The 17,355-nt window shown below is 46.3% G+C and overlaps 1 protein-coding gene across 1 annotated transcript in view; it reads left to right on the top strand.

The window, feature by feature from the left end:
* ARFGEF2 (ARF guanine nucleotide exchange factor 2) overlaps positions 1-17,355 on the top strand; it is a 548,111-nt gene that overhangs the window by 416,124 nt on the left and 114,632 nt on the right. The window contains exon 34 of the mRNA XM_086932618.1: positions 9,769-9,883. Within this exon, the coding sequence (XP_086788744.1) occupies positions 9,769-9,883 (115 nt within the window). The remainder of the gene's footprint in view (positions 1-9,768; positions 9,884-17,355) is intronic.

Below are 17,355 nucleotides of genomic sequence, written 5' to 3' on the forward strand. Positions count from 1 at the left end.
AGGTCAGTTCGCGGAGCATAGTTAAAGCAGCAGTTTACAGAGCGAAACAAACATTTGTTTTCTTTCTGCTCTGTTTTTCTAGATGCACATTAACAAGAAGAAAGGAGATATTTATAGCAATATGATTATGTTTTGCTCACCATGGGTAATTATAGAAATGTTAGAACGTTTGCATGTTTCTACTGCCCTTTAAAAAAACGAACTTGTATTAAACTGCTTCTATTATATTTTTGCTGCTAATATCCAACAGGTTTTTTGGTGTGTTAAATTTGGCATTAGAGATTCTATTTTTATTCTTCATGTTTGCAAACATGCTCTCTCTTTCATGTGAAAGCTACGTACCAAGGATTTATGTGTTTTTTGGGAAAGGTGATTGTGTGACCATGTATTATAAGGAATAAAGTACCCACTGCTGTAAATGCTAAGGATATTGCCAGTCACCTCAGAGTTCCATACCTTATAAAGGAACTCTCCCTTCTGTCTCTTATCGCTATATGCTCCTAAAACTCCTCGAGGACTTGCAGTATCTTTACAATGTGTGGATCTTTATCCCATATAAATGTGAATGTTAGAATGAAATAATGGTGTGCACCTTTTCCAGCGTACATCAAGTGCAGGACACAGTAATCCAGTGCTGAAACAGATCACACAGTTGGTCACTGTATAGACATAAGTCCTTTGAAATTCCTTCACCACGTTGACAGTGCGGAGTCCGGATAGTTAATTAGTACTCTGTGGTATATTACTTTTTTGTCATGAGGACTCGGGAAGCGTAGTATAAAAGGGGTTGTAAGAAATATGTAACTGAAGCCATATTTGACCACCTAATCCATTGTTACTGAATTATAGTAACAATCACTATTTATTTTTTTCATAACTTAAGTTTTTGTATTTCTGTATACTTTTTTAATGACCTGCATTTGTCAGGACCTTGGATCACAATTATCAGTGAATTTATTCAAATGTGTTACCATTTTGTAATAACTATGAGAAGATCTGTGCTACCAAGTCATTGAGACTTGTTTAAAATTGCACTATTTTTGAGAACCTTTCAATTGCTGAGACATTATTTTATGCAAGTTGCTTTAGTCTGGACTTTTAAATCTCTTTGCAGCTGTGATGACTCGCTCCATTTTCGCCACACTGCCCCTTTGGCTTGTTGCTTTTGTCTGCATGTGAGTGATACCACTCATGAACTTTCCCTCTACTTTATGGCTCTGTGCCTATTTTAACAAAAGGATATTTCTACCCTGAGACTTTAGTCTTCAAGTCTTACATGGACTGCAAATTTCATGTTGGTTGCATACCTACTTAAATGGTGTCTAAAGTCTTCATGGCCCTCGAGCAGGACAAGAGAAGTTGTTCCTCATCATCACTCTGTGTCGCAGCAGCGCCATTCTTCTCAAGACCGAACGCCTCCAAAGAGAAAAGAAAATAGCTACTGACCCTGCTTCAAGTGCCTGAGTGGGATAATCGTTTTGAGAATCAGACCCTCATCAGAGCAGCACCATCTTCACAGGACTAGCTTGGGTTGGCTCTTGGTCTCCACAGTTCAACGTCCTGTTTACTGACAGTCATAATCAGGTAGCGGTAGTGATAAAGTGATGCTTCTGGTCTTTCTTTTGCTTCAGTGGTTACTCACTTTGGGTTTCCCCGTCCTGCAGGCCCACAGGCATTATCTGCAGTTTGCAGTTGGACACAGACATTTTCAGTTCGCTGTCCTCCTCTTTTGGACTTTTCGGTGCCCCGCAGGTGTTTACAAAGGTGATGTCGGTGGTTGCAGCACATCTTTGAAAGTCAAGGGTTCCATTGTCCCCAATCTCAACACCTGGGTGTTGAAGTAGGGCTCACCTCCAGGCTACAGCGAGCCTCTTAACATTGTTGGGGTTCACTATCAACATGCCATAATTACACACCTGACTCCTTTACAGACGCTCCCTTTCATTGGAGCCATTGTGTAGTTTTGTGCCTATTCTCCCTGAGCGTAGAGCACAGGACATTCAGGTTATGATCCTTATGTTTCAACCTCTCTCCTGGATCTCGGTGAGGATGACTCTGAGGTTGCTGGGACAGATGGCCTCCTGCATCCTGCTGGTCAAGCATGCCAAGTGGGATTTGCAGGCCCTGCAGTTGGATATGAAGTCTCTGTGGACACAGCACTGGGGGATATTTCCAATCTGGTCCAGATTTTGGAGAAAACTGCAGAAGTGGCTGTGGGACCACAATTGGGTCACCAGAAGACCTTATCCTTACCCCACCCAGAGGTCACAGTGGTGACCATTGCATCCCTTTTGGGTTGGGGCGCCCAACAGGAGAGGCGGAAATCAGAGGTGTTTACTCTCTGGCGGAAGCCTGGCTCCATAACCTCGTGGAGCTCAAACCCATCTGTGTGGCGTTGAAAGCCATCTTGCCCTCCATCAAATGAAGCTGGTGCAGGTGCTCTGGAAAATCCCACTGCCATGTGGCACTGCAATGGGCAGGGTGGGGTCGTGGACCCTGTGCCAGGAGGCTTTGCGTCTCAGGACGTGGCTGGTCCACCAAGGATTTTTTCTTGTGAATTCCTTGAACCCCATTGCGGATTAACTAAGGCCTCATCATCTTGCGTATCTCAAATGGCGGTTCCAACCAGATGTGGCGCTGGGTTTTTCTGCGAAGTTTGGGGACCCTGGGACGGGGGAGGGGGCCCTGGCTTGGTCTGTTGTCCACCGCTAAGTACTCACAATGTCAGCACATTTGTGCATTGGAGTTTCCAAGGCATCTTGGAGACTAATCAGCATCGAGTGGATTTCGCAACTCCTATACACCTTCCAGCCAATACCTCTCCTGCCCTGAGTTCTAAAGATCAGGACCAACTGGGCCCAAGTCATACTAGTGGCAACAGATTGGGAAAGGACTGTGTGGTATCTCAAACTCCTGGGCATAAGCATCTGCCCTCTGATCAGGCTGCCCCTTCAGGAGGATCTCCTGTCAAAGCAGCAAGCCCGGGTTCTGCACCCAAACTTGTGCAGTTTCCACCTCCATGCTTCGAGTCAAAGCAGCGACAGTCGAGTTCGATCTTCATCCTAAAGTTGTAGGAGTCATCCTGGCAACTAGGCGTACCTCCTCCAAATCTGGTTAAGCCTGCCGTTAGGATCGCTGTTAAACAGATTGTCCCACTCCAAGCCAAATTGTCTGAAGTTCTGTTGCTTGTGTTATCCCCCACCCAGCAAGGCCTTGCTTTGGCCACTGGTTAAGGTTATCTGTCTGCGCTTTCGCCTTTGTTACTGTGGTACAACCAGCCGTCTTTATTTAAATCACCTGGTGTGATTCGTTTGCTCAAAGGGTTACAACATATATTTCCCCCATCTCCATTTGTTATGTCCCAATGGAACTTACATTTAATGCTCACGTTCCTTATGTGTGTGCCTTTTGAGCCTCTCCACAATTGTTCTCTTTGGCTTCTTACTCTTAAGACTGTATTCCTTATCTCGGTAACTTCATTGCAGCAGGTGAACAAGTTATATGCTCTATCTGTAAACCTTCTATCCAGACAAGCTGGTTCTATGGACTAGAGCATCCTTCCTTCCAAAGGTGGCGACTCCCTTTCATGTTGATCAGAACATCATTCTTACATCGTTCTTTGCTCTACCTTACCCTTCTAAGGAGGAAGCAAGGCTTCATCAGTTGAATCCAAAAAGAGCACCCCGCTTCTACATTGATTATACCACAGATCAACAGGTGCACAATCGGCTCTTTATCGGACTCACTGGAGTGAAGAAAAGCAAAATACTGTGCAGAAAAGGACCATTGAGTGCTGGATCGTGCTCTGCACTAAGATCTGCTGCGCACTGCCCTCCCGTCTGCTTGTGTGATGATTCTGCCAGAGCAAAGGCCAGTACCACTGAGCTGGCTCACAGGGTGCCAGTTCTGGATGTCTGCCAGGCAGTGACATGGGCGTCCCTCCATATATTTACAAATCATTATTGTCTAGACAAAATGGTCTACCGTAAAGGGCACTTTGCTTTCTTGATCATTCAGGACTTTTTGGTCTTAACCAGTTCACGGCCTCACCACCTAGGAGGTTGTGCGTGGGTCTATACTCAAAAGGTGAGTTCTATAGTTAGAAGTCTCTATCAGGAAAAAAACAAGTTACTTACCTTCGATGATGATTTTTCTGGTAGAGACTATGTAACCACATATTCCTCACCAACTCTCACCTCCCATTTCTTGAACTGGTATCTTTACCTAAAGATCCAGAACTGGGAATGTGCACACTGATCTTGACCAGTCTGATTAGCTCAGTGTCTGCGGACGCAAAATTGTCAAGAAAGTAGCTGATGTCAGCGCGCATGGGTGCTGCTTATATAACCTTGTGAAACTCGCATCTGGGTGTGGAGCGACGTTGGATCGAAGCTATCTGATGGCATGAAGAGGTACAGCTTAAGATTTTCTGAATCCAGTCTGACACCTAGGGGATTATTCAAAAGCTTAGGAATCTGTGGTTAGATAATCTCTACCAGAAAGTTTTACTGAAGGTAAGTAACATGTTTACTAACAGGAAACTGTCAATCAAAGGACTCAGGCCGCTAGAAGAGCAGATGTTCTATCTCAGTCTACTCAAACTACTAGAAATTCACCTAACTCTGAAGATATTCCTCTTTTCCCTTTGCAGTAGTTCTGTCCAGAGCATGACATAATGACCTTAATGTGGTATATCAACAAGCAGGAAGGAGTAGGGTCTCCCCTTCTGTGTCCAAAATCGTTGAGGCTCGGGGCTTGGGAAAACCACCATGGGATCTGGCTAGTTGCCAACCATCTGGCCGGTTCTCTAAACACCAGTGCCCAAGAAAGATTTGTCAGGGACGCCCTGAAGGAGGTATTTATTAACCACCCGGATACAGAAATCTTCATGGGAGGTAACGTAAATATGGTCATGCTCTCAACCCGAGATAAATCAGCTCAGAGGCCAGAACTATCGGGTACTATATCACGAAAGTGGTTGATCCGGCTGAGAGAGATAGACATGACAGATATTTGGCATTCAATGCACCCTGAATCTGGAGATTACACTCTCTTTTCAAAATACATATAGGCTATATTAATTTTTAGGTTCACCACAAATTCATAAGAATGAATCAGTGGAAATAGAGACGCCTGCCCTGTCAGATCGAGCACCACTACTTTTTACGTTGCACATTCCAGGATGCAGAGACCCAGCAACTACTGGGGGCTCACTGGAAACAAAATGAGCTTCACATAGCTGAAATTCTGAAAGTCATTCACCATTTCCTCTGAGAGAACAACTGATATGGCTTCAATATAGGCAATTTGGGCTAAGTTAGACAAAAATGTTATGTTATGCTAACTTCGGTTTGTATAGCGCCAACTCACCTACAGGTCTCTAGGCGCTCTAGACCGATGACAAAACAGCAATGATTGAGAACGTAAGGAAGGCAGAGAAAGGCCGATAGTAAGGCGAGGAGGGCAGACATAGAACCAAAGGAAAAAAAAGTTAAAGTTAGCAATTAGGCAAATATTGATCTTGCTAGAGAGCAACTTAAATCCTTAGAAACTAACAAAGCTCAATATGTGTTACTTTGCCCAAGTCTGAAATATTACTAGTGGGGCAACAAAGTGGGCCGGTTGCTCACCTGTTGACGATGATGCACATCACCTAGCCCTCAAGTGGGACTATGCGCCCCCCAGCTTTTTCATAGTCATTACACTATGATCTACAAATGCCCTGAGCAAGCCAGCCCAAGACTAGCAGACCACTTTCTGGCACTCCTCACCATCCCACCGATCCGAGCAGAAGGTAGTTCACTCTTGGGCACCAAGATTGTACCCACAGATGTGCAACAGGCCATATGGGCTCTGGCGCGGAACAAAGCCCCTGGGCTGGATGGCCTGCCCCTGGAGTACTACAGAACATTTGCCATGCTGTTAGCGCCAAAACTGGCAGACATGTACAACGCGGCATTGAAGGAGGTGGGAACTACCAAACTCCCTTTGGGTATCACTAATAGTGTCATTCCTGAAACCTGAAAGAGACCCGACGCAACTAGCCTCATACTGGCCAATAACGTTGCTGTCTGCCGACTGCAAGATACTTGGCAAGATCCTCACGGACCGTCTAGCCCAGACAATCCCACCGTTTATACACCCAGACCATAACGGGTTCATGCCGGGAAGGAGCACGTGCAAAACATACGCAGACTGTTCCAGGTCCAGGAGTGGGCACAGAGTCTCTACCCTCGGGCGGCTTGTCTGATCCTGGACCTGGAAAACGCATTTGATACTCTATCCTGGCCTTACCTTTGCAGGACGCCCGAGCGGACGGGGCTTGGTCCGGTCTTCAAAGCATACACAAAATTACTATATACAAAGCTCACATCCAGGGTAAGACTGGGAAAATACTTTTCATCGCCCCTTCCAATAGAAAGGGGCACCCGTCTGGAATGTCTCCTCTCTCCCCTGCTGTTCACAATGGTGATGGAGCCTCTAACCATCCGAATGCGCCGGGGGGACAGAGTTGGGGCATCCCGATAGCAGGAACACATAGTTTTCATTATATGCAAATGTCCTGCTACTGTATGTATGAGATATCACTGCAGATCTCAGCCCAATCTGGACCACACTCGTGGAATTCGCAACCGCGTCAAGCTGAAAGTCAACTGGGTGAAATCTACCATATTCCCGCTGAGCCCGAACCTTCCTTCCCATTGAGATACGGTGGGCGGTTTAGGGGGCTGAGGAAAAATCAGATATCCATCGCAGAGCTTTGGCTAGTACCAGAACCCAGGGACTAGCCAAAGCTAACCCAGGTAAAATTCTGGACGAATTTACCCCTAGCCCCTATTGGCAAGATAGTACTGGCAAAAATAATCCTAGTGCCACAATTCCTCTATCACTTTGCCAACATTCCAGTCATCCCTCCTCGCTCCTTCTTCCTTGAGCTAGATGCGTTGTTATGCTCCCTCATTTGGGTAAACTGTCATCGCAGAGTAGCCATGGCAAAACTGCAGCTGCCAACAGACCGCGGGGGACTGTGAGCCCTTTCCTTCGAGGCCTATTTCCTCTCTGCGCAGCTTAAATGGCTATCTCGCTGGACGGCGGGGCAGCACCTGGAGGAGACCGCCTCGGAAGAGGGCTTAATGACAGCGCAGACACGCTGCCGCCTGCTGCTCCCGTGGGACCACCCAGTATCAACGCCCCCCATACAGGTGGCCGTAGCATGGGCTTGCACTCCGCGCCTCCACCGCCTGTAAGGCGTAATCCCTCTATACACCACCCTGCTTCCTCTAGCTGGTTTACCCCGCAGTGTTGGGCAGTACTCTGCCCTGTCGCGCCAAATCTGGTGGAACCTCTCGGTTCTAGAGGTGGGGTCCCTGTTTGCAGAGGGCCAGATTCTCCCATTCAGCCAGCTACGGAAGAGACTGCCTTCCCCAGGGGAAATTCATTCTGAACAGACAGATAGTGCTCAGCTGCCAAAACTTATGGGACCTTTCCGAGGGGGAGCTCCCAACACATCCTGGGCTCCACACAATACTCTGCATGGGCACATGTATGCACTTAGTCACCTAGCTCTATAAGGCCATCTGTGACTTCGCCACAACTACACTAATATCCCACTACGACAGAAATGAGAATACTAAGTGGGACACCCGCTGCATGACAAAGAATGGGAACAAGCGTTGGAGTAACCGAAGAAACTATCTCGAAACGCCAGGTTCAAGAATATACAATTCTCCATACTGCATCGGGCATACCACCGGCACAGCTCCAACGGTACTACGCGCTTCTTATGTCCGAGGTGCCAGCCTCCTGCGCGACTTTCAAACGCATGTTTTGGGAATGTCCCATGATACAGCCATATTGGCAGACGTTTCACGACACACTAAGGGACATAACGGGACTCGCCAACATAAACACGGGAGGCCAGTGGGCTCGCAGTATTCCGCAGGTGAAAGACTCACAGGCTACAAACACAATTTGCATCCCAGGCCCTCCTGTTAGCGAAGAGATCGATTGCCATGCACTGGCGGGATCCAAAAGGGCCCCGATAGCGGCATGGACGGGGAGGTTGGTAGGAAGGGTTCAGCAGAGGAAGATGCAATAAGGCAGGAATAGGTGCGAGGCATACAAAAGTATTGTATATCTATAGAGTGGGCCATGACACTTCACCAATTCCGACACCAGGTAATAAACACTCCAAGGTCACCATCTCTGTCCCCGGCAGCGCATTCCTCCAGGCGCGTCGCAAGGTCTGAATTATCGGAGAATCCCAGCCACACCCAGAAGCCGCCAGGACCTCCATACACAGCACGTCATCAGTGAAATAAGAGCATTTACAGGTCCATAAGCCCCAGTGCTTAGGCCCCCCAAATGTATTCATGACAACATAACCCCCGACGGTCCGCGGGGGATGGCCCACTCCCTCGTCTCACCCACCCCTGGTTCCCTTCCCCAGTTAGTACCGGTAGTTTTAGAGGCTGGATCTCACCCTGGAAGAATGGTTACTAACGGAGCTATATACAGATAGGCCCCGATGCAGCACAACATCGATAGAGCAACAACATGACACTTCCACTATTAATATGTAACACCATAAACGTTATGGACATATTGTAATGTGGAGGATGATAGCTATTACTGTGCCAATTATATAAAACGCTGATGTACTATGTTATTAACGAAAATGAAATAAAATGGTTTACATTTTTTTTACAAATCCATGTCAGAAACAGGTTGGATAACCACATATTGTTTTATCTCAACCTAGTACTGTTTTACTTTACATAACCACCTTTATCATGCCATTGTATTCCTAAAATGCTGCTACAGTATTTGTTTCTTATGGGGAATATTGGGTAATTGTGTGTGCGGAAAAAAGGTGGAATTTGTCCATGAGCTGTGTTTTTTCATGGTATAATAGTCCTCAAATATTGATTTATAATGGGCTTTGTGCCTTTTTTTCATTGCAAGAAAATAAGCAGGTTCTTAGATAACCAAAGAGATTTTCAAAGAGTTATAGGTCAAATAGTAATCTCTCTGCTTCATTTCTACAAAGTTGAACTCAAAGTCCTGTCTCATAGTTGGTTTTTAAAAGTTGATGCACCTTGGTGTAGCCTCCTCGCACGCTGATGACGAGCCCAGCTCGTCATGAATAAGGGGCTTTTAGAAATCTGAGCACAGGAGGAGAATTCAACTAGCGCGGATGTGGTTAAACATGGTTTTCTGCACAGGTCTGGCACAGGTAAAGGGTATCTGTTAATGGCCATGACCTGCATTCGTTGGAGTGGTGTGATGCATATGTTCCATGAGTGTACTTGGCCATGGTGCACTTATGGACTGCTTCAAACGATGCAGTCTACTGCGGCTTGCGGACAGCTAAATTCCAAGGGAAATTGATCGTACATATACTTTTGAATATGATAGCAGCAGAATTACCATGTTGAGATCATGATGACATGCACATTTGATGTACAGCTTTACATCGTGGGTGCTATGTAAAGAACCTAAAGCATGGCCTATATGTGGGATATATTTAATTTGCAACATTTGTTGGCTAACCCCTGTAGTGATGGTACATGTACAATATTTAAGCTATCAAACTGATGAGGTGTGAAATTTAAATTGTTAGGTTAATACAGTTCACATTAATTTGACTTTTTTTGCAATTTCTATAAAGAATCCTTCTAAATGAAAATCATATTTGAGAATGTAACACTGTGTATATTATTTGAGTAACATTTTCATACATGTAATTTGTGTTTATTGCCTTCAAAGGATGTGGATATTGATCGTCAATCTCTAAGCAGTATGGATAAAAACCCTTCAGAGAGGGGCCAAAGTCAATTTTCTAATCAGACTGATGAGAACTGGAAAGGCAAAACATCTGGAAGTAAGAATGTTTTTGATAACAATTGTATACTAATATTTTATTAGATGTGAACTGAATGCTAATCCACTTTGTCGCTGCTGTTGGTGCTGTGCTTGCCCTCTTTTTACCATAGACTTGATAGAACTAAAACCTATAGTGCAACTACATTTTATTTTTATTTTACTCTCAGTAAGGGTGACTCCCCCTTGCTCTTAACAGTTTTTTCTTTTGATGTTTTTGAATATTTATTAGCAACTTTACATGTGCCTACTGTTTCAAACATCAAGGATCGCACTGTTTGGGAGAGACCGCTTTCAAATCCTCCTTGTGCTGTCTTTTGCTGCTAGTAGGACTACATACAGTCCGGTAATTTCTGCTCTGGTCACTTGTTTTGGACCTTGACTACATCTTGAAGAACAAAAAGTAATGTGTGCATGTTAGTGAGAGAAAGATTACTTTGCATGCGTCAAACCATTAAAGCAGCTAAAGCTTCTTTTTATTTTGAATACATCTTATAAGCTCCTAATAGGCCAAATGCGCTGTATACTGTATTAATGAACTTAAAGTATCCTCAGGCCAACAAACCTGTGTATGGTCGGGCAATCAATTTGCAGGTTTTTTAAAAATTGAAAGTAAATAAAATTAAACAAAATCAAAGAGCATCTGGTGTCTACCTCAGCTCAGAATGAAACGTACATCTTAGAAGTGTGGCTCAAATGGTTAGAGCAGCAGACCCTGATGCAGAGGTCTGGTCCGGGACCAGGGTTCAATACCCCGCCTCAGCAGATCTTGGGCTCAAAATTCCACGCACCTGATAATTCTCGCCTCTTTGCCTATTCCAATCATGGAGTCCCACTCTGCAACTCTGGGCAATAGCTTGCTTAATCTCCACAACGGCCCCCACAATGCTAAGGATGCCTGGCCTCCACCTTGGGGGTGCCCAGGAGTGGAAGCCTCACAGGGAAAGCCAGGATGGGTTCCACAGCGGTATTCGTACAAGCGCCTTGAGACCCTTGCGGGTGAGTAGTGCGCTATACAAGTATCAATTTACAATTTTATCAATTTTTACAATTTAATAGATTTGCTGGCTACGTTATATGCGACGCTATGCCGATTTACTAACCTGAATGATGAGGAAGTGAAAAAGCTAATAAAGTGTAACAGGCCTATGGCCTCTGGGGATATTGCACCAGCCAGAATGCATAATGAACTGTTATCAATAACTTTTACAGTGGTGCTGGCCATCATTAATTAATCTTTGAGGGCTAGGCTCAGTACCAGCGGATGCTTACAACAAGCTATGATTCTTCCTCTGTTAAAAAGCCCCATCTCAATACTGCATGCTGTGAGAATTACAGACCTGTATCCCAACTCCATATCTTGTGAAGCTTTTGGAACAAGCTGTTTCTAACCAGTTCTCATTGTTTGTGGAATCTCCTCCACCCTATGCAGGCTGTTTTCCGAGCAGGATGTAGTTACTGTAGTGTTCAGCAATTAAAGATGCTAGTTAGACTTCTCACCCACAGTTGATACCATGGAGCGTCTGGTGATTCTGATAGATTTGGTATGAAGGATTTGTCTCTCAAATGGTTTCAGAGTTTACTTTTGGGTCAGACAGCTCAGGTTAAACTTTGCCCCTATCAATCGGAGGCAAGGCCCTTGACTTGTGGTGTCCCTCAAGTGTTCATACTCTAGCCGTTGCTGTCCAATCTTTATATGGGGCCATTAGCCCACCTTATTGAATCCAGTGGACTAACCGCTTTAATGTATGCAGATGACACACACATTTTGTTTATATTAGACAGCGACCCTAGTGTAAGAGCTGCGAGTCTTCATGAATGGCCGTTGTCCAGTGATGGATTTGCCAAAGTTAATAACAGCTGGATGGTAAGGAAACAGAAATCCTCCTTTTATGGCTATCACCTGTCTAGGACCATGCACTCTGGACAGTCTCCTTGGGTCAAAAACCTACTTCAGTGCAGTGCATTAAAAACCTTGGCATCACATTAGACTCTGGCTTATTGGTCAGGTTCTGTTTTGTCAAGCTGCAGGTCTTGGAAAGTTTTCTCCATCTTTTCTCTGTCCAGTAGAGATTACCATTTGTCAGTGCCATCATTTCTGCCATACTGAATCACTGTAGTTAAATAGATCTCTGCCTTCCAGCTAAAGCAGTCCATAACCCTAAGTTGGTGTATAACGTGGCAACAAGACTAGTGTTAAATGTCCAGAAATTTGATGCCATATCTGAAGGTCCGCTCAAACTGCAACCTGCCAAGGGATTGAGTATACATTATTTTGCCTTGTCCATTAAGTTCTTTATAGCAGTAAGAGCTGTCCTTTGTCCAACCCATTTTCATTTGACATCACCCCACCAGTGGGCAGTCACTGGGGTTGGCTAGTGTAGCGCTTCGGGAGGAGATTGCTCCAGATAGGTTTGGGGGGAAGGGGGAGTGTTGAATTGACCTTAGTGTCCCTGTGTGATGGAGGGCTAGTACAGAGAACCCACATGCCTGACAATGCTAATACTCACAGTAGGGTGGAGGCTCTGAGAGGCACAGGAGCCAGCATGACAACTGTCAGGTGTCTTCAGAGCAGGTAGTCCCATTTACATTTCCACCAAGTTGTTGCTGCTGACAAATGTGAATGCCACTATCCTGTGGCTCTGGTTCTCTTGGAGTGTGGGAGGGAAGGGGGGGGGGGGGAGCGGGGGGGGGGTTAGGTCTGCTGAAGGTAGCTGTGAGTCGGTCTATGTCTGTGGATTGTCTGATGGGCAGCGACCTGGAGCATACCGTATGGAAGGAGGTGGTGCTCAGGTCTCACTTGGAAATGATGAGATTGCCCGAGTGGGTATACCTGACCACATGGTCCAAGGCAGCTTGTGAGGGTGGTCAGAAGGGCCTGGAGATTAAGTCAGCGTTTAAGAAATGTTTTCTTGCTGAATTTTCCCAGATTTCCTTGAATTACCATGGAAGGAAATGCCTTTTTGGTGCAGGCAGCAAAATTGTGCAATACGCGTCCAAAGAATCTCAGGGATTGTATTGCTCTTAACGGACACCCATCTGAGCTTTCTTGAAGATAAAATCCTTGACAATTTAGTGCCAAGATACCCTTGGGTAAATGTTAGCGCTCTATAAATAACTGAAACTGAATGCTGGAGTTTGTTCTGTGGCTTAATGTGAGGCAGAAATTCAAGTTGTGTTCAAAATGTATTCTTTGAGTTGTTGAAGTTTTCATCCCTGAATTATGTATTTATCAGTGTGGTAGTTATTTAGGTGGCTGATGCTGTTTTCAACATTTTTGGCGCGGCAGTGATACCAAGTGCATTAGGTCACAGTGTCCTCCCTATTTTTCTTTACACTAAGCTCTTACTCTGTATGACTTCCTGCATCTTCTGTTAATGTCATGAAGGTAAAGACCAACCTATTGGACACAAATTCTGCAGCTGAGCCCCTCCTGCCATCCTACAAGGTCCTAAAGCTTGCTCTGGTCCACCATTAAACCTCTAGATTGAGTGACACCATCTCCCTGACCTGGACAATCCCACTTTTTAAAATCTTAGCACTCCTTCCCTGAAAGTTTGATGATGTAAACCGCAAGTAAGAACGGCCCCAACGTGTTATCATCAATTCCCCCAGACAGAGTCAAAATATGTGGAAACCTTTTGCAAATGAGAACTTTCATCTACCAACTTAGTGCTCAGGTCAGTGAATGCCAGCTGTCTGCTGGGGCGCTGTTCCCTCGCCCTTTGCAACTCTGTGGCTCAAGTTCTTCCAGATGTTCCCAAAGATCTCCAACATGTCCTTGTCCAAGCCATACAAATTGTTGTGGCTTTGACACCACCAATACCTTTAGATGGACCATTGACACCCGGGTTGCCTTTCCATGTCATCGCTGGCTGCAGTCCACTGGAATTTTTCAGCTGTCTAGTCAACCCTCATGGACATGCCGTTCGATGGGCCTCGTCTCTTTGGGGACCAGGCTGACTCTGCTCTTGAACGATTCAAGGAGAGCAGGGCCACTGCATGTTCCGCGGACTTACCAGCCCTGCCACGCCAGCCAAATCACCCCTACTGTTCCTTTCACAGTTTTGGCAGAGGTACTCCATGCCATCAGCCAATCCAACCCCAGGATGGTGCCCAGCAGTTTTGCAGGTGTGGGGCCACCACCCCCACATCCAAGATCAATGGACTGCCCAGTCCACTAACCTTCCTGCAGTCTCGTCTGCAAAACCCATTTAGCATGGCCTTAGTGGAGCACAGTCACCTGGTGTGAGGCAGGATTCAATGAATTTTGCTGGGTTGGCAGCACGTAACATCAGACAGGCGGGTCGTGCAAATTGTTGGGAAGGGGTATGCCCTCCCCTTCCTTTCTTCAGCGCTGCACCTTCCACAGCCTCCCCAACGACTGAACTTACGTTTTACAGCACGAAGTGCCTGCCATATTGGCGAATGGGTTATTGAGAGGGTGCCTGCGCCAGAGGTAGGATATGTTTGTTACTCCTGCTACTTCCTAGTGCCCAAAAAGGACAGAGGCCTCTGGCCTATTTTAGACCTACGCTCTCTCAACCCATAGCGCTAGAAGGCAAAATTCAAAATGCTCAACTTAGCACAGGTCTGGTCTGCTCTAGACCCCGAAACTGGATGGTAGTGTTGAAGCTGCAGGATGCCTATTTCTATATACCCACTCTGCGGGCCCACCAGAGTTACCTACAGTTTGTTGGTGGGACAGGAGCATTTTTTGTGCTCCTGTGTGGTCTCACCAGTGCCCCTTGGGTGTTGACAAAAGTGATGGTTCTGGCGGCAGCACATCTTCAGAGGTCAGGGATGGTAGTCTTCCCCCTACTTTGACAACTGGAGGTTGAAGGCGGACACACCCCAGACAGTCATCAACCTTCCTAGATTACACTGAACCTCCTATCATGTTTCAGGATTCACTATCATCGTGCCAACGTTATACCCGACTCCTTCGCAGACGATCCCTTTCATTGGAGCCATTCTGGACCCGGTTCCATTTTGTGCCTTTGCGCCGGGAAAGAGAGTCTAGGACATTCAGATTATTATACTAATATATCTGCCTTGGTCCTAGATTTCAGTGAGGTTGACCCAGAGACTACTGGGACTGTTGGCCTTCGGCATCCTGCGGTCGTGCCTGCTAGGTGGCCTATGTGGGCTCGGCAGTGGGATCGAAAGTCTTGGTGGGCACAACACCTAGGGTACCTCTCCTACCACATTTAGATTTTGGAAGGAACTAGAAAGGATCTGCAGCGGTGGTAACTTGACCGTGATTAGGTGAGCGACCGAGACATCCCTCTATCACATCCAGAGCTGACAGTGGATGATGCGTCACTTCTTGGTTGGTGCAGCCAGCTAGGAGAGATGGAGATCAGCCTCTGGTCTCCGGCAGAGTCTCATATCAACCTTCTGCAGCTGAGGGTCATCTTCTTTGCGCTGAAAGCTTTCCTACCATCCATCAAGTTGCGGCTGTGCAGATGTTCACACAACACCACTGTCATGTGGTACAGAAACAAATTAAGCGGGTCTGTGCCAGGAGCTGAGCTTTTGGCACCTAGTGGATCATGAGTGACAGTTATACACCTGCCAACTCATAGGGTTCCACCATGTGTCACACGATTGTGTCTCCCGTCACACAGTCACCCTGTGAGGAGCCGAAATCACACAGTGGGAGGGAAAACTAGCTGAAAACCACTGAAAACAGTGGATTTTCACCTTGTTTTTGGAGGCAGTAACCAGCTGAAATCCATTAAGAGGGTGAACACACCCCAGGATATCGGCAACAGCCTCAATGACACTTTGTTTTAAATTGCTTGGGAGGGGCGTGGGGGGCTTAGTGAATGGCAGAATGTCTCTTAGGTAGCTCTCTCCCCTGCCCACTCCAAGGCCACGCCTCTCCTCACACTGCGGCATTAATTGGTAATTTGGCAGGTATCCAGTTACACCCAGAGATGGCGCAGGGTCTCCTTCATGAATGGGGGATCCTTGGCACAGTCTGTTCACTACCTCAGAGAATGCACAATGTGAGCACTTCTGAGAGTTGGAGTTTCCAAGGTGTCACTCGCTAGAAGGCGTGTTCTGCCTTGAGTGGTGCTTGGGACTCCTGTATGCCTTTCTGCCAATACTGCTCCTGCCCCAAGTCTCAAAAAGATCTGGACTGACGAGGCCCAAGTCATCCTAGTGGCTTCAGACTAGGCAAGGAGAGTATTGTATGAAGAGCTCCTGTGCTTGACCATTTGTCCTCCTAACAGGCTGCTCCTCCGGGAGGAACTACTGTTGCAACAACAGGGCAGGTTTCTGCACCCGGGCCTTCACAACCGCCACCTTCATCCATGGAGATTGAGCAACAACATCTGAACACCTTTGATCTTCCTCCAGAGGTGGCTGATGTCATCTTGGCAGCTAGGCGTAATTCAGCTAAAACTGAGAGGAGTTGGCCTAACGGCTAGGGCGCTCGACCTCGGACCTGGGGATCTGGGTTTGAGTCTTGGTAACAACGCCAAACATCCTGTGATTCTGGGCAAATCACTTAATCTCCCCGTGCCTAACAAAAATGAATGGGTGTCCTCTTGTAACGTAACTGGTGCTATGTAAAGCGCTCGGATACCCAATTCGGGTCAGGTTTGCGCTATATAAAACTCTGCCAAAAAAAAAAACTGTATATACCCGTCAATGGTACAAATTTGTGGCTTGGTGCATTAAATGGCAGATTGACCCCCTTTCAGCCACGTTATCGGATAAGTTGTTATTTTTCTCCTTAGCCTTGACCTGGACACAGTTAAAAGGGTACCTTTCTTCTCTTTTGGCTTCTCTGCTTTTCTGCATTTCAAGATCAGCCCTCTTTGTTCAAGTCTACTGTTATGAAATTTTTGAAAGGGTAACAGTATTTGTTTCCTCCCTCTCCCTTCATCATGCCATAGTGAGACCGTAACTTGGTCCTCACCTTTCTAATGTGCACTCAATTTGAGCCATTTCACACCTGTCCCTTGCAGCTCCCCACCTTGAAGACAGTGTTCCTCATCAGCATATCATCGGTGCAGCATGTGAGTGAACTATGAACCCACCTTACACCACTTCTTCTTAAACTAAGTGGTTCTGCGAACTCGGGCATCCTTTCTGCCAAACGTTGTGACTCCATTTCACATCTAACAAACCATCACCTTGCCGGCATTCTGTGCTCTGCCTCACCCCTGTAAGGAAGCTGGCTTTGCATGCATGATTCTGCAGGACTTTCTGGTTTGAGACCATTCACAGCCTACCTCCAATTAGGTACTACTTTGATATCTATTCAAAAGGTGAGGAATCTATGGCTAGAAGTCTCTATCAGAAAAACAAGTTAATTAACTTCGGTAATGCATATTGATACACTGGGAGGGTTTGGGGTATTCCAGACTAGGACAGGCGCACTCCCTAGTGGCCGCACAGTATCGTGTCACTGAGTGTCAGACTCCAGGCAAAAGGGCGGGCGGTAATCCCTCGTAA

The sequence above is a fragment of the Lissotriton vulgaris genome, chromosome 7, assembly GCF_964263255.1.
Source record: "Lissotriton vulgaris chromosome 7, aLisVul1.2, whole genome shotgun sequence".
NCBI lineage: Eukaryota > Metazoa > Chordata > Amphibia > Caudata > Salamandridae > Lissotriton > Lissotriton vulgaris.